Source organism: Enoplosus armatus, chromosome 9, assembly GCF_043641665.1.
Source record: "Enoplosus armatus isolate fEnoArm2 chromosome 9, fEnoArm2.hap1, whole genome shotgun sequence".
Classification (NCBI taxonomy): domain Eukaryota; kingdom Metazoa; phylum Chordata; class Actinopteri; order Centrarchiformes; family Enoplosidae; genus Enoplosus; species Enoplosus armatus.
The window spans coordinates 22,028,064-22,051,417 of record NC_092188.1 but is presented as its reverse complement, the minus strand read 5'-3'; the positions used below and the strand labels follow the sequence as shown (position 1 = coordinate 22,051,417).

Here is a 23,354-nt window from a genome sequence, read left to right as displayed (position 1 = left end):
CCAACAATGAGGAACTTTCCCCTCTGAGTGTCCCCTGAAGCGGCGGGGACGTGGGACGCATGGGGCGGGATGAGGCGAAACACAGCGGACGGAGATGTGGAGCGAGAGGGACTTGGCATCTAGCAAACAAATATCATTTCCTTACCACGCCATAAGGAAAACAATGGCGAATTCAAGTTCCCCGCATGCAACCCTTCACCTGACCTCCGCTCAGGCTCACCGCGCCGAGATCCTGGAGAACCCGCTCCGGGTGAGTTTGTTTGAGTTTCACACTGTTTGGTCAGGTTCCGGGTGGAAGAGGTAGTGGAGTGGCCTGCAGGTGGTGTGATGCGGGACAGTGGTCTCGGCTGCAGCAGACTATAACAACACCAACCAACTTAAAACAAAGAGACCCTCTCCTTTGCTGGCTGTGTGTGTGTGTGTGTGTGTGTGTGTGTGTGTGATGTGAAACACGCTGAACCTGTTTCAGCTGCAGGCGGTTGTGATAAGAGGAAACTTTCCAAGTCTTGTCTCCTTTTTGAACTCTCAGGAACTTCCCTCCCCTAAACTCCATTTGGAGCAGGAAGTTGCACACTAATGCCCAAGAGGAGATTAAGTTAGACTAAAAAAAAAAAAAAATCTTGGAAGTCAAAACATAACCTCAGCCTCCAAAGCTCTTTGGGTAATGAGCACTCAGTGTGGATGGAGAAGCCAGGCGGAGATCTATCGGTGTTGGCACCTGTCAGAACTATTTTCTAAAGTGATCATGACTAAATCATTGTGTTGAAAGGCCTTTTCTTTCTTTTGAACTTTTAACTTTGCAAGTGGGCTCTCCTGACTCTGCATTAAGTTGAGTATGTGCATGTCTGTTTGTGTATGGCAATGCAAAGTCTCCCACTGTGTGTGTGTGTGTGTGAGAGTCCTCTGCCCTCCTACTCTTATGCCGACACACATTCTCCTCATGCCCGTCTTCCCCTGTCACTGTGTTCCTCTCTTTTCTGCCATGTTTTCTCTGTGTGACATTACCGATGGGGGGGGGGGTAGAGAGAGAGAGAGAGAGTACCAGAGGAGGAATGAGAGGCGTGAGTAATGAGTAATGGCCCATGGGTGGGTTGTGAGAGAATAGATCTACTGTAAGAGTCCTGAACACAGCTGGCTAATGGTCCCAGCTCCCCCTCTGTCCGATGCTACCCACCATCCCAGAGCACATCCCGACATCCAGGGGACAATATCTGTCTGTCTCGCGCTTTAACAGCCTCCCACAGTTGAAAGTGTTTGCACTGTGGTGCCACTGACAACGTCGATGCTACGGGAGCACGCCAAGGTTTTTGAGAGATTTTGTCCCATTGGTTGGATCGCCTGTTGCGAGGCGAGAACATAGGACAGAAGTCCTCCATCATGTCCCCAAGAGATAACTCTTGTCTCTGGTGTCTCTCTAATGGTTGAAACACCTCTGAAGCTCACTGGTTTATAATTTCATTGTGGTATGTGCTTTAGTCTGAGTTCTTTTCTGTTGCAGTGTGGAGTTACATTTGTGCAGGGTTTGCTTCAGAAGCTACTGTACTACTAAAGACTACACTGCCAGTTTCCACGCGAGGTGAAGAAGGTGGGTGACCACTAAAAATAACTGTTTGGCTACATCGCTGTACTGAGTCAATGTTTCGTCTTTGTCCTGGTAACAGTGGGGCTCAAGAATGTCTGTCACTGTGGTGACCCCCTTGACAGTGCTCATTGTGCCATCGTCAAGCCAAACAAAATATCTTGCATACATAATATACGAAATGACACCCTTTTATTGACAGTGTTCCTTGGTAGTAGGTCGATCGGCTGATCTTTCTCACAGTCTGGTCACAGTCTTCGTTCAGGCAGCATGTAGTTTGTGGTAGGAAATACAGCAAGGAGTGACAGAGGCAATCTATGGGGGACTCAGGACAATAATTAGTATATTTTTATGTAATCTGGCATAAAAAAAAAGCGTAATCTCCATCCTTCTCTCGCTGACGTCCTCCTCTCACCCATGCTGCCTCTGTACCCACAACCTCTGAGCAGAAAGTGAAGGGCCTCATCCAGAGATCAGCCCATCCCGGGGAGGGACAGACCCCCATTGTCAGTGGACACAAAGGGCCATGCTGTCTGGCTATCTGTCTGTCCGTCTGTGGGTCAGTGTCCGAGCGAGGAGGAGGAGGGTCGGTGCTGTCACTCCCTCCATCAGCTTCAAGGCCCATTCAGCTTCTGTTGCTTCAGCTTTAGTTTAGATTCCGACTTCAGATCAGGTTCTGGTCCAGCTGGTCCGATTACAGTTGGAGTACACGCTTATGAAAAATTGCTTGTCACATGAAGCCCACAAGAATACACAATTAATGTGTGTGTGTGTGTGTGTGTGTGTGTGTGTGTGTGTGTGCGTGCGTGCATGTTTGTTTGTATGATGCTCAGTCCGGTCCTATGATACACCGAACATCATTTTCATCGGTGCATGCCTCATGTAAAGTTTGTGCCTTCCTTGAGGGTGAAACACTTCCAGTGAGAAATGACTGGGAACTCAAATGGACTTTTATCTCTTGACATTTATGTAATAGAATTTACACAATACACTGGCTGCAGTTTAATTGAAAAGATACAGAGGTGCAAAAAATTCCGCCGCAGGAGTAAGCAGAGAAACTGCAGTCAACACAGTCTGACACGTGTCCTTGATTGTGCCTCGGTGATGAATGTGCTCATGCAGTTCCCACAGTTTTTTTGCGGACTTCTTTTCTGCGTTTGTTGACACTGACATTCAAACTCGCTCGAATGCTGCAGCTGGACTCGTGTTTGAGTTTGCGTCATCGTGACTTTTAATTGCTGAGTAAAAGCACACCAGGATCCTTCTCTGATCTGTTGCCTAGTTTCCTCCCCCATCGGTATCGGTGTCTGGTGAAAGAATCCAATTACCTTCTCTGATTGTCACAGTCATTTTACCGTTTCTTGTTAAGAATCTGGCAGCAGGATTTAAAGCTAACCACGCTCTTCGGAGTCTGCGTCATTGTGTCCTGTGTGTGCTGTTTGCCAGTTAGGCTGTCACTTCTGTAGTGTCGATTGTTCTCTGGTGACATTTTGTGCAAGTGAAACCCACCTTTGTAACAAATGAATTACATTTTGACAAAGCTGGAAGAAAGCTGGAGTATAATCAGCTTTCTCATGTGGCTGGCCCGGAACAACCCTGCAATTACAGAAGACTTCATCAAACACACATATTATAACGTTTGCTTTTAGAAAAGGCACTAAGTGTCTCGGTGTCTTTTCCCTGAGACTAACAATCCCATTTCATCCACTATTTTTCACCCTTGCCTTTCTGCACTCGAATGGTGTAAGTCATCTTTTTATTACACATAATGCAGAGATCAGAATATCAATACTAAAACTTGGAATCCTTGACCTTAAAGGTCCCAACTTAATATATGGACAATTATTGGATATTATTATTATGAAATTGATCCACATTTCCTCCAGTAAGAGTACTGGGGTGCAAATTCCCAATTAGATGCAATTCTGGTAATGCCATGAGTCAGGTGCCTGTATCTGTGGCCATACAATGCTGTGTGTGTGTGTGTGTGTGTGTGTGTGTGTGTGTGTGTGTGTGTGTGTGCTGGAACCACTTGATCACTTCTAGCCATGCCTTAATTGAGAAACCAACCTGTTGATTCTGTGACTGGAATATCTCTTTCACCCTATCAGGACTGTTGAGTGTTATATTACATATGATTGATTTATAATGATTGATGCATTAATGTTTTGAGGTTAATTTCAACTACTTTGTATACTTCTGGGTAGTTTCATTTATAACAGTTCTATTATAGATAGTGTGTCAGCATGCTAACGTGTAATATTTTATAAACTGGTCGTATGTTTTTGTGTGAGAAGTAACTAGAAGCAAACACGAGTATGAAGGAGCATAAAATGGAAATGCTCACAAGTTCAGTACTTGTGTACATAAAGTGGCCTTATCTTGAAATAGTTCCCGTGCAGCTACGGCACAATGAAGTTTTTAATAGCAGAAAAGTGTTCAATAGTAGTAAACACACAAGTACAGGGCAACACAGGGAGCTTCGTGCTGTGAAGTCTCTTGCCTTCCTTGGGTAAAGTGTGTAATGTTTGCTCAGTAAGCTGACAAGCCAAAGACACTCCCAGAGTACCGGCCTCGCCTGCCTCGACTGCTTTGTTTGCTCTTCCTGTGACAGCAATACTCCGTCTCTCTCTCTCTCTCTCTTTCTCCTGCTTCCTCTCTCTCGCACTCTCTTGTGTGGATGTGTTTCCCTCGGTGGGGAGAGCGCCAGCCTCCCGCCGCCTGGGTGAGGTGCGTGATTCTCGCTGTGGCTGCCTGCGCCGTAAACGTGCGCGCTTCCTTCTTCCGCCGACGCTGAGACAAACAAACAAACAAACTATAATTTACTGTAATTGGATCGAATTCACTTGCTGGCAAGCTTAATCCAACGTGAATGAATCCAATAAAAGGTGAGGTGAATCCCTCCTCACACTTCAAATTGCTACATCTCCTGTGTGAAGTGGAATAAACTGTCCTCAGGCTGTACATTCACCACCTTGTACTCTTAACACACTGTTTTTCCCTCTCTCTCTCTCTCTCTCTCTCTCACACACACACACACACATAACAGTTATACATCTCGTTCTGCCCCCTGGCCTCTCTCGGTATTAACCAGCAGCCTCCTCATGGGCTCAGTAACAGCCAAGCAGCAGGCCACTTACACTCTGTCCTGTAAAGCTCGACAAGGTTATCGATCTCAGTTTAGTGAACGGAGCACAGCTGTCCTGACGGATGACGCCGTCTGTTTGATCATGAATTGCCACAGCGACGTCATCTCTCATGCAGTAGGCCCAGCACACGCCCTCTCTCTCCCTCTCCCTCTGTCTGTGTGCTTCAACGTTTGAGGATGGAGTCTTATCATCGCACAAACACACACCTTTTGCCTTGATGCGGTATCCATCCCCCAGGAATCCCATCATCGAGCCGCCCATCTGCTCCCCACCGCCTCCTCCCAAATCCTGTTTACCTCAGATACACGCCAATCATCACACATATATAGACAAACACACACACACACACACACACACTGGAGTCTAAATCCTGTTTACCTCTGGTGTGGTATCATCGGTGCTGCAGGTGTGTTTAAGGTCAGTGGTCTCATCAGACTCGATGTCAAGGTGAATGTGGCGCAGAGGGTGGAAGAGAAGATAGAGGCAGGCTGTGAAATAGAGGAGTAAGACTGTGCATGCATGCTGTGGTTTTGAATTTAAAATTACCCAGGTATCCACTTGGCTTGAATTCTTTATCAGGCGTGGTGAGGAGATGATGAGTTGTGTTATGCAATAAAGATGGTACAACACAAGTGGTTTTACTTTACAGGGGGCTGTTGGATATGGAATTATGTTGTGTGATGATCAGATAAGTCAAAACTAATTGAGAACAGGCTGTAGGTTTTGGGGAAAGCAGCAGCTAAGTCCTCATTTCTTCACCTCTACTGTGCGCTCAGAAGTGAGGAGGGGACTTTTGTCTTCCTCTCCTTCTGGTGCACCGACTACAGATGCCGTGGCAGTGTTACATCAATCACTGCATCACCAAACATTCATCCACAGGCAGTGGTTCTCAAACTGGGGGTGGGCGTAGAGCCGACCTAAAGTTGCATGAATATGATTTATGTGGTGATTCAATCAAAGGAAAGTGCTCCGATGCTAGCAAGGCTATGTTGCTAACCTGAATCTTTTGTTTATTTCGCCCGTATTGTTAACGATTGATAAAAACCAAGCACCAACCTCCAGGTCTGAAGAGTGAAGCCAATGCAGGAGTTCCTTAAACCTGCATTCTTTCTAATCGCCTACAGGGGGCGACTCCACTGCTTGCAAAAAAAAGTCAGATTGTATAGAAGTCTATGAGAAAATGACCCTACTTCTCTCTAGATTTATTACCTCAGTAAACATTTTCCTAATGAGTTCATGGCCTCAATCGCTAGTTTCAAGTCTTCTTCAATACAGTATGTCTTTCATTTTGTAAATTATGGTCCCATGTAGAGTAAAATATATGATAAAGCAGGGTGTGCTTTAGGGTGTGGCTACCTTGTGATTGACAAGGTTTTTTCTGGTAAGCATATTTACAAGCTAACTTTGTTAGCAGCTACTTTGCACGCTGTAGCCAGCTGCAGTCAGGTTGCCGGTATAGGTGGGTGTGCATATTATCTTCGGGTTCTCAGATCCCCAGCTCCACCCTCTCGTCCAAGTATGGTCACTTCCAGCTCCAAAACCAAGATGGCGACTGCCAAAACTCGAGGCTTCCAAACAGTAGCCCACAAACCAATGGGTGACGTCACGGTGGCTACGTCCACTTCTTTCGTACAGTCTATGATAAAAACGAAATCCACTTTTGCTGGGGTGGAGGGGGCATGAACTTTGTTCGGCTTCTGAAGGGGCTGTGACAGAAAAAGAACCACTGGGCTACTGTGACGGTGTAATCCTGTCATGTTGAGAAATGTAGACAAGCAGTTGAACAGTCAATCCACTGAGGGTTTTGTCAGTTTTGATTGATCAGTGCTATCAATGTGGATTTATTATCTTTGCATGCGGATTGATATACCTAGTATACTTGAGGTGTCATCGACGTGAAGTCCAAACCGAGATGCAAATGTGGGAGTCGTTGTCACAGTCAATGTCGGAGTATTTTTCTGGACAAAATTGGACAATAGCATCTGGGGTGTTGTATGAAACATCACTGTGTATGTATTATGAGTAGAAATGTGGTTATCTTTGTGTGTCTCCAGTGGAAGTTTGTACACTCAAAGAGCCGTCCAAGAGAGCTACACGGGATCATTTTACAACATGTAAATCTAAAGTAAGGAAATACCTGATGGTTTCTGACAATCAGTGCAAAGTACACAACAGTTCTGGAGCTGGAACACCTTTGATGTTAAGTCTCAGACCTGCGCACACATCTTACACAACCACACAGTTCCAAAGTCATATTTTCCCCCTGTAATAAAGGGGGGGGGGGGGGTGTACCATCATCAGTTAGTCTGGCGTTCCTCTGTATGCTTCACGGGTTTCTGAGGCTGACAGAAAGACCAGAGGGTTACGGCTATTTTCCTTGTCCAGAGAATGGGCTTTGGTCTTTGCTGAACGACTTTAAGAGTAAGCTATAATGACAGCTCCTTCCCCTCAGTGGTGCGAAGAGATGTTTCATATTTTGCTGAGGATGTCTAATAATGTGCTGTGACAGAGCGACAGACGACCTCTGGATTGTGTGAGAGTGATCAGCTGTTGTGTTTGGAGACCAGAGGAATTAATTTACACTCCATTCATTGTGGTAGCTTTTGCCCACAGTGCTGTTATCTCATTGTCAACAATATCAGATGGATATTATTGACAGTAACCCACTGCCTGTCTTATCTTGCAGAACGGACCACTGAAGCTGAACATTTAACTGTCTCTCCTCTCCTTTGAAATCTAGTGTTTTTAAATCATCTTTTTCTCGCTGTCATTTCCCAGCACCCTCCTCTCTCTCGCTTTGCCTCCTATTCCTTTGTTTTAACTCCCATCACTGTATATCCCCTCTCTCTCTCTCTCTCTCTCTGTTCTCTCTCTACCCTTCATCTCCCTCATAATGCTCTTTCAACGGATAAATGCTTGGATGTGCTTGGCTGCTGTGACTTCTTTTACAGTGATTGAGTTTCTTTTTTTAGGTTTTCATCATTCACATTCCGCCCCCCCACTGCACGCTTTCATTTCTTTGTAAACTTTGTCCGCCCACGGCCGCCGGTGTGTTTGTGACCTAAAATTAAATTTCCCCTTGGCAATCAATTTCCAAGCATATTGGGGGGGGGGGGGGGTAGCCCGGAGTATCCTTGAAACATCATTTCTCAAGAGCTTTATATGCCTACGTGGAGGCTCTAGGTTTATGACCAAATGCCTGCGAAACTAATGACATTCCCATCAGCCTCAGCTTTACTTTGTGCTGATTGAGATCATGATAACATGCTACACTAAGATGGTGAACACGGTTATTTTACGTGCTCAATGTTTTGCTAAATTGAGCGTGTTAGCTCGTAATAATGTGCTGCTGTGACACCACAATCTTGCCCACATTGCCGACTTCTACAACCAATACACGCTACAGTGCCCGAGTTCTGTTTCCAAAATATTGCATATGGGTCATAACAAGGGTGTTTGTGTGTCTAAAGGTGTGTACCAACCTGCATCACGACCTTTGTGAGGCGTTGTATGTCGTGGGAGAGTTGAGAGGGTGAGGGAGTGTTTTGCATGCGTGTGTTTAATGTCTGTGTTTCTTTTTACTGCATGTGAGGGTGTGAGAATTGAAGGTTTTGATATTATGAAACCCTAGATACCTCTGTTGCACACACACACACACACACACACACACACACACACACACACACACTAGTGAATTTTAACAGAGCACCAATGGAACAAAGCTCTCTGTGGTTGTCATGGAAATGACAGATGTGACAGCTGGAGGGAAGACTGGCGGGGAGCATTATGGGGTGTTTGGAGTTGTTGTGTGACAAGTAGAGCGTCGCCTAATCTTGTGCCTGTTTACTGTTTGTTCCCACAGACCTACCTCCTGGGAATCATAATCTCCATATGTGGGAATGTGCTCATCAGCGTTTCACTCAACATACAGGTAGGAAGCGCTGGAGATCCAGCTGTAGAGCAGGCGCTCAGCGCACAGCAGGCGCGTTATGCCTGTAAAAAACTCACTTTTCCACTCCCTCAGCTCTGCGAGACCTGCCTCTCTCCTGTCAGCCTGCTCCCTCTTTAGCAGACTCTCCATGTGTTCATCAGGATTTTAGTGAACGCACACGGGCTGACTGTGTGATCTGCTGGCACATTCACAGCAGGCATTGTGACTTTGTATTTCATGCCAATGAAGCCAGTTTGAATTAGAATCAATAGAAGTGAATAGAAATCAATTTAATCTTGTGATTAGCAATACAGTTGCACAGTTAAGTAATCAAAACCAAGTTTTGTGGCCCTTTGCGTGTGGACCTGATTGTGATGCTAATTATGCTCTAACAGTGAGCGTATAATGCCTTCCTGATCCTGATCAGCACTCTTTCAAGTGAAGTGTTAGCAATTGTTTTTGAGCTGCATGCTGTTAAATTAAATCAAGTTATTTAGAGAGCAAATGTAATTCATTCACTTCAAGCATACACCCTCAGGAGTCGCCAAAGCTCCATAGGGGGGTCCCTCTTGATTGTAAGACTTTTTATATATAAAAAATATATATAATATACATGCATTTAGTTCATTTCTGTGGAGAAGACAACTAAATCTAAGGGTTACTTTAGAAGTTTATATCTTTATTTATTTATTATAAAGCCAGGCTGCATGGACTATTAAAATGTATGTATAGTATGTAAAGAAAATCATAACATGGACATAGAACTGTGTTCCCTAAAACTGTTCAGAATTTTATACAAATTGCTAGTTTTACACAAACGTCCGGCAGGTGTTAAGTTCACTATTTAGGTTGATTGAACAGTTGATTGTTCTGTGCTGTTATTGTTTTTTATGCAATGAATATAATGAAACATACATCGAGATATAGAAATAGAAGAGATAGAAGTAGTAGGCTACTTTTCCTCCTTTTTATGTGGGGCGGTGGGGGGGCGTCAGTGTAAATACAATGGTGAAAAAGATTGGGAACCACTGCTCTAAAATGATCATTGTTCCCCCCCCCCCCCTGTAGCTCAATAACGCTCTGATTAGCAAAGGCTCTTTTGATGCAAAACCGGGGTGTTTGCGGCAGCGGCGTGCGGGGTGTGTAAGACAGATTGAGAGGGCGTGACAGCTTCAACTAAATGTGGGAGAAAGTGCTGGAAACGGCTGATAACCGTTGTTTATTAGGCAGTGGAGGCTTGCAAAGATAGAACTGTTAATGATTATGAAGTGTACATTTGCGTTTGCCTTGTACAGCTTCCCACCTCATTGATTTGCTTAATTGGTGTCATGCCTCTTCTGAGATGAAATGCTAATCAGCAGAGGGTGTTATGGTGTGTTTACAGTGTGTGTCGCAGCCTCTGTAATGCTGTATTATCTCTTCAGTTGCACCTTCAAGCGTTATATGTTTGGCTGTGTGAGGCTGTAAAGTTGTCTGTGTGGTGTTTGAGTTTGTGATCTACTTAATCTGACTGATTACCTCGGGCTCCTGTTCCCTCTCTCCCTGACAGAAATATGCCCACGTCCGTCAGGCTCAGCGTGGCTCCAAGCCCTACTACACGTCTGTGATGTGGTGGTGCGGTGTGGTTCTCATGGGTGTTGGGGAGCTGGGGAACTTTGCTGCCTACGGCTTTGCCCCAGCATCGCTCATAGCCCCGCTGGGCTGCGTGTCTGTCATAGGTAAGTGCAACCTTTATTTCCTCCGCGTACGTTATCCATGCGTGAAGGCAGGAGGAAAGGTTGCTTCCTCTGGGAGCAACAAGAATCGTTGCCATGAGATGTCTGTTCTTTTTCTTCTGATCTTGTCATTAACGCTGTTCGTGACAGGCACTTACATTACGTGCTGAAAGGCAGATTTTACTCACTCCAATGCATTATGGGAGCTGTAGTATAGTACAGATACTAATCCTTTCCAATATTTCCCTACAAAGTCTCAGTAACACGGTTATTTTTATGGATATAGTCACTCCAGAGGCACTGTTGCAGTTTTAAGCTTTCAGTTTGACTTTAAAACCATCATCAGGATCAGATGGAGGTGTCAGGATTTCTAACAATTTTTCCAAAAAAAATGGCAGATGGATCCAACAATCCATCTCAGTGTTAGTCAAAAAAGAAACTCAATTTTGTCTTTTCTATCACCTTTTTTTGGGTGATTCCATTCCATATCAGTACCATGCCGATATGGATTCTACCATTTGCTGGAAAAATTGGAGATAAAAATCCAAAAAGGCTTTCTGCAGTTGCTTTGAGAATAAATGAAGACCAAGGCCAGCGGGTCAGTGTGTAGGTGCATGTAGTATTTTCCTCTTCCACTGGGCCCAGAAGGTGAATATGTACATTTCCACCCTTAAAATGTTACTGGCGATTCAGGAAGTCCAATCACTTCTGACATTATAAATCCCACAGCCCACTCCAGAAATGATCATTTTTACAGTCCACAGCGTGAACTAAAGCTGTCATGAACTAAGCCAATCAAAACAAAGCCTGCCCGGTTGCTACAGCTGACAGCTGCTCAGTGCAAACACTCTAAACGCAGGTTAAATATTGAACAGGTTCACTTCTTACCTCCCGCCACCCATCACTCACCGCGCTGGAGGTGGCGGTGAGTCATGGATATTAATGACAGCTATTACCCCGACGCTTCAAACGATTTTCCTATACGCACGTCTCGCAAGTGGATGAATGGTTTGAATAAAGCACTGAACGAAACCACAAATCTTGTTAAGAAGCTCTTCGTTGTAGTTTTGTACGGTGTTGTACTTGCTTCAGCGAGCAATTACTTTATAAAATGCTTTTACCATAATAACAGGACTTCAGCGCCATGTTCTGTTGAGAGCATTAACCTCTCGGTGCTGTGTCAGAGTGTGTAAAGCTGACATGACGACTCTCTTTGAAGCCACAGGTATTAACAATCACTGTGCTCATTTCCGTTCTACTGTCATTGTTATCCCTGTAAAAACCACTGATTGCTCGACACCGGTGTTGCATCGGGGTGTGTATGAATAATACGCCGCTGAAGTGTGTCTTGAAGGAGCGTCTTGAAGAATTAATGAAGCCAGAGATGAAGAGGTGAAAGCAGAGGAAGGTGTCTGCAGCCGTGCCGGTACTGTCTGTCCCCTTCAAAGCTAACAAGTGGAGCCGAGGGGAGGGGGGGTGCAGGTTGCAGGTTGCCGTCGTGACTCCACCTCACGCTGACTCACACTGTACGCAAATGAGCAAATGCACACAAATGTGCACATAACTGTAGTGTAGAAACACCCTGGTCTTGCAGATTTTATGCGACCAGAGATTCTCCTCAAGCACACACCTGCTGCTGCACTGTTGTGCCTGTTTTCCAAGAGCTGCGTAAAGGCTCAGAGGGAGGGGGCGGGGGCGGGGACAGACAGCGGGAGGCCCTGGGTGAGTAAACAAAGAGGGAGGCAAGTGGTCAGAGGGTGGGTAGAAGAGAAGAGAAGATGGTGAGGCGATGGGAAGGATAGGGAAAGGAGAGGGAAAGGAGAGGAGAGGATAGGGATATGAGCGAAATAAGAGCGAGATATATACCGAGTGGAAAGCAGGGGCAGAGGAGAGGGAAGGGCTGATGATGCCGCTGTCATCCACCTGTCCCCGCATGTCACACCGGCGCTCTGACGCTCGACGGAGAGCAATTACCACTGTTCCCATCCACAGAGCCCGCCGGTCTCCATTAGGAATGACAGCGCCATCCCAAATGCTGTTGTATGGAGCAGAGCATCAGATACCATGTCATCGCATGCAAAAAGAGGAGAGGGAGGGTGGCATGGTGGAAATACACCAAAAACCTGATTCACACGCTGCATCAGCCGTGCTCCCAGATGTCAGACCTGCAGCAGTGTGAAGCAGTCTGTTTTGTTTTTCTATAGATCTTGGGCTTTAATTGAGAAATGTGTTCCTTTTTGATTTGATGATATCTAATATTACATTTCAAAACTCCTGTACAGCCTCTATATTCCAACATCCGTCTACTGTTCAAGAGTGTCTGAAAGCCGGTATTAACGTTCACGTTTTCACAGGACAAGAGCGCTTTCAAATGTCTCTGTTTTCTGTCACTTGTGACGTTGTGAACTTACAGTAGTGTGCAATGTGGCAACAGTTCTTATATTTCAGCCTCTCTGGGGGATGACAGCTCAGCCTTCATCCGTTCGTGTCAGATCAGTGCGGTGAAAGAATGTCTGACATGGCGTGTTTTCCCACAGGGAGGTTCCCATTACTGCACATCAGAGAGAGAGCACGTAGAGGGGCACTGCTGATCTGATTCACACACACACACACACACACACACACACACACCTCCATAAACACACAGGAGCAGTGACAGAGACTGTGTACCCCAGAGGTTCCTGTTGCCACATTTCTCATTTTATCGAGCCGTGTGAATCCCACTTTGTATGGAGTTGCTATGGTTACTTGTTAGATCCAGCTGGTCCCAGAGGCAAAGAAGGAGTCCTAAATGTGTATGCGAACATGCCTGCAATGTGAAATATTTAACAGTCAACTGTTTCATCAGAAAACCAACAAGAGTCTGTTTAAACGTCCACTTTGACAGTAATGTCCCTGCGGCGTCGTGCACGTCCACGCCCTGCTTCACACATTTCCTCCAAAAGACACTCCATCAACGTGGATTTTTTTTGATAGCTACAGCCATTGAGCATACTTGAGGGGGCATTTTGCTTGAATTAAATTTTTTGGTTGTTTATAGCAAACCTTTTCATGGCTTGGGTGTATTAGTGTTGCCTAAAACCGACCCTCAGGTGGAAACATTTGCTAATAAAACTGTGACCGTGCTGTACAGTCAGTGAGTAACATCCACACTGAGCCTGCCCTGCCACAGTAATCCCACGCGTGACACGCTGCGTGTCTCCGACATATTGAGCTGTTTATGCTCTGTAGCTAATCTCCTTATGATGATGGCAGAGCCTGAACACAAACTGCCTGTCTGTCTCTTTTCTGTCTTTTTTTTTTTCTTTTTTTTTTTTTTTAGTATTTTCCAGCAATCTCTCCCGTTCAGTTAGTCTGTCTCTGTCTTCGTGCCATCACCTGCGCGCCCGTCTGGCAGTGGCTCACTGCAGTTGTGTCCAAAATCTCCCAGCAAACACAGCTGTCACCGCTGACTCTGCTGATCCATTGGTGGAATATATACAACAACACATCAGCCACAGTGTAGTTATGTAAACTGACCTCCTCACTGTGACGGGCTGCTGTCACTGGCATATCTATTTGCACTCCCTGTCAGTCTGTCCACTGCCTGTTTGTCTCCCAGTTTGTTTTTCTGTGTCAGGCAGTTAGTCCGCCTGTGTGGCCATCCATCTGTGTATCTGCCTGTTTATCGGCACGTCCGTGTGTCTGCATGCATGTCTTGCCTGTCTCGCTATCCTGTCTCCGTGATGCCGCCAAATGCTGCATGTTTACTCGTCTCCCTCGGTTCGGTGCATATCCCGGGGAACAACAAACATTAACAAGACTAATCTGAGGCTTAGCTCATGTGAAACTGATTGCCTTTCGGCGTCGCGGTTTTTGACAATGATATTGATGAATGGGTTCGTGAAAAATGTAGCATGGAATAGCACCTCGCCGTAATTTGGTGCTGGCGTTATGAAGTCCTAATGAGCTCCATTTATCCAAGCCAGCTGGCACATTTGATCAGACTGATCAATATAAACAGTAATATATATATATATATACACATGAGTGTGTGTGTGTGTGTGTGTGTGTGTGTATTACGTGTACATGAATCTATTTATGTGGAATGCATTAATACAGTGTAGGCTCACTGTGTGCTTGTATGTATGTGTAACTAATGTATTATTTGTGTGCACACACAATATATATGACAAATTCCAGTGATATTCTCACATTGCACAGTAAAATCTTATTACTCCTCATGCCATTACAGCATACATGTATACAGCCAGCAGTGTAGTCTGTTTGCAACACTACTGATGTAAGTGGTATTATGTATTAGTCAATATTCAATCAAGTATCTGACCTTGCTAGGGATAAAATTGACTTGTTGCATCAAAAAATAAATCAATCCAGAATATGAGGTTACCAAAAAAAAAATGGCACCAATTATGTTTTTATTGTCAAGGGACAAGCATTGATTGCTTTGTTATTGTGATAAACAACAGAGAGCGAGATGCCTTCACTCTACAATTCAAATGATTTGGTGTCTAGACTGTGTTAAATGATTGCTTTTTAGTTTACAGTGCACATTCAGATTATTATGTTATTCCGCTGGACTGAATCATAACTGCGGGAAGATTTATTGGCGGTTAAACTAACTGCAACGTTTTGTTGATTTTGTTTTGTTTTTTTTTCACTTCCCAGCCAGCGCCATCATATCCGTGGTTTTCCTCAAGGAGACGGTGCGCGCCTCTGACATTGTTGGTAAGCACAAACACTCAGTCGGATCACAGCACTCGAGGACAGCTCTTAGGGTTCAGATATATCAAAGTGACTCCACAGATTATCTCAGTGTGAAAGAAAAAAAGGTCCTGCGACAGAGGAAGAATATTTCAGTTTGACTGAAATCAAACATTTTGTCCGCTAGTTAATAAGTCTACGTGTGTTGCTGCCAGTGGGAAGAAAAGGCACAATCTATTCAGCAGACCTATCCCATTATATTGTTTTATGAAAAGCTATTGTTTGTCATAACAATTTGTAGAGTCTGCTGCTGAATGACATGATTGTGATGGTCGCCACAATGACAATCATTACAACTGCTAGATTGGAAATGAACACTAGCGCCACGCACCCCGGCATATTGTTGGTTTCCTGGATAAATCATCGGCGGGTTTTTTGTTTAGTTTTTTTTGCCAGTTTTGCTGTTGTCTTGTAATTGCAGAGTGACATTATCAGCCGCAACACTGGAAACGTTTAATTGTATGAATGTTTTATTTATAAAGGGGGGAAATCACTGAGCTGTTTTTTTTTTCCCAGCAGAGCCCCATTTGCAAAGGGTTATACAAACCAACCGCGGATATAAGATGTAAAAGATGATGAGTTAAGGTGACAAAACGAGGTGACAACTAAAACGTATCTTCAGCTTGTGGTCGTGTTTCAATTAATATACATATAAAAGAGTCCAAGAGGATTCTGAAGGTCATTCCTCTCACACAGTACAAAGTAACAACAAGCTGTCTTTTCAAGTCTTTTTCAATGAAACAGTTTGAGTTTATGCTTATTTGTCACGCCATTAATGTGACACAACAGCCTGTAGCCAGACGTATGTGTGTAATATATGTGTTAAAATGTTTTAAATGTGTGTAATTCATTTAAAACCATTCAGCGACTAAAATGACACGCGCTCTTTGTCTGTGGTGCGAGGTTTTGAGAAACGTAAACTTTAAGACAAAGTTTTAAGATTGACGACGACGGATCTTTAAATAGTCTGTATACAATCAAAACCTGCAGTGTAAGACGCGTGTGCTCCATTGGGTCTGCATTTGTGTGTAATGTAGCGTCAGTAATGTACAGCCTTATCAATGCCCAGGTCTAAGTACTGTGACCAACAGCCTTAGGTGTCCATGTATTAAGGGCTCAGTGACAGTTTAGGTTCACCTTCTTTTTGAACAGCCTCAACTGTCCAACTAATAAACTCATCTGCCAGCGTATTAGGTCCACCTAGCTAAAACCAATGCAGTCTAATTCAACAGTCTTGCAATACATTGTCCCTCCATGAAGGTTGAAGCACTCCATTTTTGTTGAAACTGTTTTAGAGAGGTGTTGATTCGTGGTGCTGTTGAATTGTATTGTATTATGCAGGGAGGTGGTTTGTGTTATTTAGCATCTCCTCATCGATATAAATGGGGGTGGACCAAATAATAGAAACAGCTGTTAGTATAAAGTATAGGGAGGATTTATTGCAGGACTGTTGAATTGGAGTGCACTAGTTTGGCTAGGTGGACCTAATAAACTGGCAACTGAAAGTATATTTGCAGCTGCCCACAATTTGAGAATAGTGCCTGTTTTAAAATGGGCAACTAGCTGTGCAATCACGTAGAGAAAAGATGGCCACTATTACCAGCAGACGTAGTTACAGTTTAAGGTGATCCAGAGGGTTTGTGTAACATCAATGGATCTGTCAAACCAATATAAAACCCTTTTCACTACCAACTCGCCACTCTATGCTCTCTTTTCTTTCATAGGTGGCACCCTGGCAATAACAGGAACGTATCTCCTGGTGACCTTTGCCCCCCACACTTCCACGCACATCACAGCCCATCTGGTCCAGTACTACGCCGTCAGCTGGCACTTCCTGCTTTACCTTGTGTGTAACCCTTTGAAACGTATCCAGTAATATGTGTGTGTGTGTGTGTGTGTGTGAGCATGTTCTTGGTTCCTCGTAGCTACTGTTTGTACGTTCAAATGGGTGAATAGGTGAATGTTGTCACTGTAGACATAGCAGCTCCTGTCCTGCTGTTAGTTAGCTCATCCCAACCTTTAACCTCGCTGTGGAGAGGAGCAAGAGGAGGGCTACTCTCCGGGGTTAATTAAAGTATTAAATATTTATTAATCTCCTGGCAAAGAGTCGAAGTACAGTTGATGAATCCCCTGACCTCAGAGAATGGTGTAATTAATCCTTGCCCCCATAAAATATCTCCTGTTCTTCTGACTCATATGGATGAACTCAGTTCTTTGTGAAGTGGCGAGCGCGTCCATGTTTTTGCACTCAGTATTAAAAAATATACTGCCCCCACCTCATGGTCTGCAAGAGCATTAACACTCACCCATGTGCTCTCCTGTTCCAATTTCGCCTCAGGCAGGCACGGCATAAACATAGTCGTTACCATAGTGACAGATCTGGCGCAGAGCTGAAAACAAAGTGTTTTTCTCAAGACCTACTCATCACAAAAATGTAAACGTTGGCTCCAAAACGTTGACGCCAGTCTCGGTCGAAAACACCTCAGATGTTTTTACAGGAAAGATGGTTTGCAGCAGAAGGTCGCGTCCTGCTGCTTTTTTCCATTGATGCAGCAGAGAGGGAGAGGGAGCTCTGTGTTTGCCATCTTTCAGGTTAAACTTGTAGAAATACAGTGCTTTGTGCAATTCAAGAGCGGGGAGTAGCACTATTTCCTGCTAGAAAGTGTGACACCTTTGATCTGTTTTTTTTTTAGGAAGCTACTAATAGAAGTCTTGAACACCACAGAGGATCTGTAGCCCTTTTAAACTGTATTTGCTGCTATAAACCACCATATATGCAAAATCACCCCTGGGGTAAAAAAAAAAAGAAAAAAGAATCCTTCTATGAAGTGTATGATGATTTTGTTTAGGCCATCAGGGAGGTTTAAAATGATCACAAACTAAACACTTGAATATTATCACACCAAATCTCTCTCCAAATCCTTATATTGTTTGTGGAACAACCGATTATCTGCACATAATCCATCCGACCAGGCGGAGCTGAACCTAAAAGGATAACAGCTACTGTGGCAGCTCATCAGGGGTGCTAGCCACTGGTATAAACAGTGAATGTGTGGCCTGGGTAGCAGTGCCATCATTATTCACTGCACAGCCTTTCTCTCAATATTCCACATTCTGCTCTTGAATCTCGCCCTCTTTGCTGAACCAATGCAAACACTCGAGAGACATAAAAAAAAGAAGCAGCCATTGGATGACGAACAAAAGGGAGCTGTTCAGGCAGATATTAGGAAAATACAGATGTATGGACAGACGGATGGATGTTTTCAAATTGAGACTGCCTCGTGCTGTTTTCCATGTCTGGCGATGTATTGTGAATACTCATCAGCCTGCAGAGGAGGTCGAAGCCTCCAGCAGTATGGGATTAACTGTAGGTGGTGATTAATCAGAGGAGAATGAAATATCCATCATTGTCTTCTCATTATTTCCAGAGGTCACACAATTATCAAATGATTTCATCTGAAAGGACTCAGTTTTCAGGCACTAAATGGTATATCTATCACAAATGACCCAGGTCCGTCGAAATCCATTTCCAGCTTGAAATAAGCCCTCTATTTAACATTTATAGAGACACAGGGATGATTTTGAGAGACATTTAAAGGTCACCTTGCCCCCCCCCCCCCCCCCCCCCCACTCCTCTTTTGTAGTCCTTTCTTGTTCTCCGTCCATTAGAGCTGTGCGGTTATATCAGAGGTCCTTGAACAGTTGAACAGCTATTGGACTCGCAAGGACAGCCCCCGGCCCTTCTCATTAAAGAATTCATTTCATTTTTCACACAGTCACAGTCATTTGTTTCAATTAAAGCGCGCTGCTCACTGCCTGCATACAGCACTTTGTTTTATAGATAAGACGCTCGGCACTAGTGCAATTCAGTTTTTCATTTTCTGAGGATGGAATCAAAACTGGAGCCCAAATTGATGATTCGTGTAACCTCTCTCTCTCTCTCTTTCTCACACTCTCTCAACAGTTTGTAGAGGTCATCGTCTTTTGCATCCTGCTCTATCTGTACAAGAGGAGGAATGTGAAGCACATCGTCATTGTGATGCTGCTGGTGGCCCTGCTCGGTACGGACAAATGGAGGCTGCCTGATTGAGGGCAGAGGTTACGGATTAAATCATTTTAGGTAGTCAGAGGTTGCTTCGTTGCCTGGCTACCATCATTTCAGTTGAGGGCTGAGTAGAGCACGGCGGAAGAAAAGAATTCACTAAAACTCTTTTAGGGGGCAGTTAACCACCCCTACAACTCGGCGTGAACCAGTGAGGAAGTTCTTTATTGCTTGTCATACGACTAAATGCTGAAGTGTTCTGTTGCTTCTGTGTTGCTGCAGCCTCTCTGACAGTCATCTCAGTCAAAGCTGTGTCAGGGATGATCACAGAGTCAATAAAAGGCCAGCTGCAGCTCATCTACCCCATCTTCTACGTCATGCTTGTCGTCATGGTCGCCTCCTGCGCCTTCCAGATCAAGTTAGTCGAGGTTTTCTCTCTGTGTACCTTCATATTTCCCTCTTTTTTTTCATTGCTCAAACCCCTCCTGTTCGCCACAGGCTAGATGCAATTTTGTTTGTCCTGTTCCCGAACAAACGGGGGGGGGGGGGGGGGGGGGGGATAATGGTGACATTGTACCTGCAGAGCACCCACAGTATTATGATGGATGAATAGGCCGCTACATATTGTCTCTATAACCAAGGTCATTATATTCACTGCACATCTCAAATCTTCTTTTCTTCTCTCTCTCTAGATTTCTCAATCAGGCAATGAAAATGTTTGATGCCACGGAGGTGGTTCCTATCAACTTTGTGTTTTTCACTGCAAGTGCCATCGTTGCAGGTGTGTCAACCATAAAGCTGTCGCTCTCTGTGGCCTTAAGTTTTACTCACTACCTTCTGTTCCTGTAGAAGTGATACGACTTATTGTCAACAGATTCCATGAAAAGACCTAAACCAACCATGAATTGATCCAACACTGGTATTTCCTGCATAGTCTGGTATCGATGATTTAGTCTGAACCCAGTGGTGGACGACAAACTGATCCACATTGCCATTCCTAGAGCCAAGCAGCTAGTGTGGCTAAAAATGGTTTTATTTAGTTATGAGTTGGAAAGACGTTTTCTTGAGAGAATTATGTAATTTGGAACTAATTACAAATTGGTAACCCTTTCAATTAATGAATTCCAATGAATTGCTCGCATTAACTAGAGTCTTTTAGCCTGGTCACCTGAAAATGCAAAAATGTATCTACAGGAAAGAAATTTAACATGTATGTGGGATAAGGTTTCCAATTATATGTGAATAAGGAATGAACATTTTATTCAAATTAGCTTGTCTTTCAATGACATTTATAATTTCCCTACTGTTTTTTTCTTTCCAGGAAAACTCTATGAAATGATTGGGAAATGAGTCTTAAATTACAGACCCATAAGATAAAGATTCGCGTCTTCACTAGAAACCAGTGTTTACGGAAGTCAGAAAGTAATGCAACACTAATGCATTGTTGGTTTTGGTCGTTTGATGGGCTTTGTTGGCAGTAAGAAAAAAACAGGCTTATCCTGAAAGAGTTGTATGGAGGATCATTTTTCATCCCAACTCAAACTCAACCTTTAAGAAACACACTTTCTCTGAGGAAGATGTGGTCCAGCGCCCGCTGCACTGGTTGAAATCGATTTCATGAAGCAACACAGTGGAACATAACACACAGTCAAGGCAGCTTCAGCAAAAGCCCCACTGTATTTATAGCATGTGTATTCTGCCAGGTCAGGCCTTTATTATCCTGTCAGTAATCATGTTTTTGTTCAATCTGACACAAACAAAAAAAAAATCAAGAAAGGGTTTCTCAAAAGCATTTTTGCCTTGAGGGAAAAATACACCCTAAATGGGGGGGGGGGCGCACAAGGCATGTGGTGATATGAGTTACTCTCACCTTTTCTGAGAATCTCCTATGGCTCTCTCCGCCTGCACATATAACCCACAACTGACTGCATTGAACAACAAATTGCTGATGTATTATATCTGGCAGTTTAAGAACATCTGGGGAGGACTTCTCCTCCTTTAGGATTATTTTGTAACACATTGGTGAAAATGATTGTTTTTGGTTCTAACCCGGTGGTGGTCACAGCAGTAGACTTGTGTGTGGAGTGACGATACACTGTTCTTAGTCAACTTTCGAATATTTAAACGGTCACTGAGAGGAAATTGTTTTTTATTGGATACTCTGAGGGTTACGGAAGGAGGCGAGTGGAAAAAAAAATCCTGTCTGATCTAAATGGTTTTCTCTCCTGCGTTTATGACTTAAGGACAGGTGAAAAGAAGTTTTTGCCAGGATAATCTTTCTAAGTTCCTTAAACTTTTTTTCTCAGATGGAAAAGTAAGTAAAACTATTTTTCACAGATGAAAAAAAAATATATATAAGGAATTTAGAAAGATTATCCTGGCCATTATCCATTTTTCACATGTTCTTAAGTTATAAACACAGGAGAACTATTTAGATCAGGCACAGAAAATGGATCACCAGGATTATTTTTTTTGTCACTTGTACTTCCATACACGGTTGATCAGTGATCCCGTGTGTTGCTACTCATCTGTAAGGACTACACTATTCAGTTAATAACGAAACTCTTTTCCCTCATCATCCCAGTGCAATGTGCTCAGGATTAGCAAGGCTACGTTTCACAAACAAAGCACTTGAGATAATGTTATTCTGTGAAAAGTGAAAAGCATTTTAATGTGATGAATTTTTTTTCTCTCCATTTTGCAGGGATAGTATTTTACCAGGAATTTGAAGGCTTGGCTTTGCTGAACATTTTTATGTTTCTTTTTGGGTAAGTATTGAATAACACACCAGTAATTGCAGCTTAACATGTGGCATTCACTGTAAGATGGTATCAGTCCTTCCTGAAACTCTTTTCCAGGTGTCTTCTGTCTTTCCTTGGAGTTTTCCTGATAGCCCGAAACAGGCCAAAAATAAAGCAACAAGATCGCAATTTTATCGCAATGGATAAGATTCCTGGTAAGTTTTTGGGTCAACTCTCTTCAACATACGGTATGTTACACGCTGACCTATTTATGTTGAGTATGATGTGTCTATGAGTCAGCAGTGACGGTTAGAATCTGCTGGCAGTGACCCTGGATTTATCTGACTGCTAATGTCTGCAGCCCCGGCAGCAGGGTCCATCTAATGAGCTCTGCTGTCCGCATTCACAGGGAGAAGGCACACAGACAGAGTGCAGCCCGAGGCGAAGACTCCGGCATACGGATCGCTGGCAGCCAAACTCATGTGTAACAGAGCTGGCCAAACGGACGATTCGTAGGACCTGCTCCATCTGTTGGGACTGTCATTTTGTGGATTTGAGTGTGCATGCTTGTTCCTGGGGACTTCAGTAATATCTCTGTTTATAGAAATAAATGGTAGGCATCAATTCAAGCCAGTGCCAGCTGAGCGGCAGTATTGGTGGCCATATTGGTCTTTAGATTTTATGTCAAAATGGCAAGTATTCTCGTTCAACATCTCAGAGGAATATCAGTGCTTCTCTTGAGTTAACAGTATTTCCTGCAGGGTTGTCAGGAATAACTGGTCGAATTGACTCTCAGGTTCACAGTGAAAACGCCAAATGCCCGACTAGCAACAAATGCCTTCCAATATAACATATGTATTATGTTAATCAATTGAATAAATTGGTCTGTGTCATTAGTTGTAAATAAACAAGGACAAAATCTGATGTGAGGATTTCATGTCATACAGCAAAATAAGTGCACTGCTGCCCTCTGATGGTGGGGGAAGCTCACAGACGACCAGGCAACTTTGCACATGGGTCGTGTTAATCTGGGGTGAAGTGAATTCACTTCATTTGAAATGACGAGCAGAGAGGTAGTTCAGTACTAGTTATAACCTTCCCTCACGGCTGATCAGTTAAAGTTGCTCACGCTTATATGGAAGGTTTTGGTTTGTATGAGAATAGCATGCATCACTCTGAAACCTGTTTCCATGGAGCTATAATATCACTTGTCTAAAAAGCACTAATACACAGCCTGCCCGCCCATCTTTACCTCAAATAAACCGCAGTCTACATCGACTGCTACCAAACTTTAGTGTTGCCAGGCAACAAAACTCTTATCTGCCACCTACACATTATGGGATGTGTGGGACACCAGTGTTCACGCCGGTGTAACTATAAAAAGAATGCATGTTAAAGTATCAGTTGTTCAATGTGTTTACTTACAAGGGCCA

At 43.9% G+C, this 23,354-nt stretch overlaps 1 protein-coding gene across 1 annotated transcript; it reads left to right on the top strand.

Moving 5' to 3' along the window:
- LOC139290313 (NIPA-like protein 2) lies at positions 1-23,321 on the top strand. Its single transcript, XM_070912053.1, has 11 exons — positions 1-250; positions 8,591-8,659; positions 10,209-10,377; positions 15,043-15,102; positions 16,863-16,984; positions 19,103-19,199; positions 19,463-19,598; positions 19,873-19,961; positions 21,885-21,948; positions 22,039-22,136; positions 22,331-23,321. Exons 1-11 carry the CDS (start codon positions 95-97, stop codon positions 22,435-22,437), a joined length of 1,167 nt encoding a protein of 388 aa, XP_070768154.1. The 5' UTR covers positions 1-94; the 3' UTR covers positions 22,438-23,321.
- The last annotated feature ends 33 nt before the right edge of the window (positions 23,322-23,354 follow it).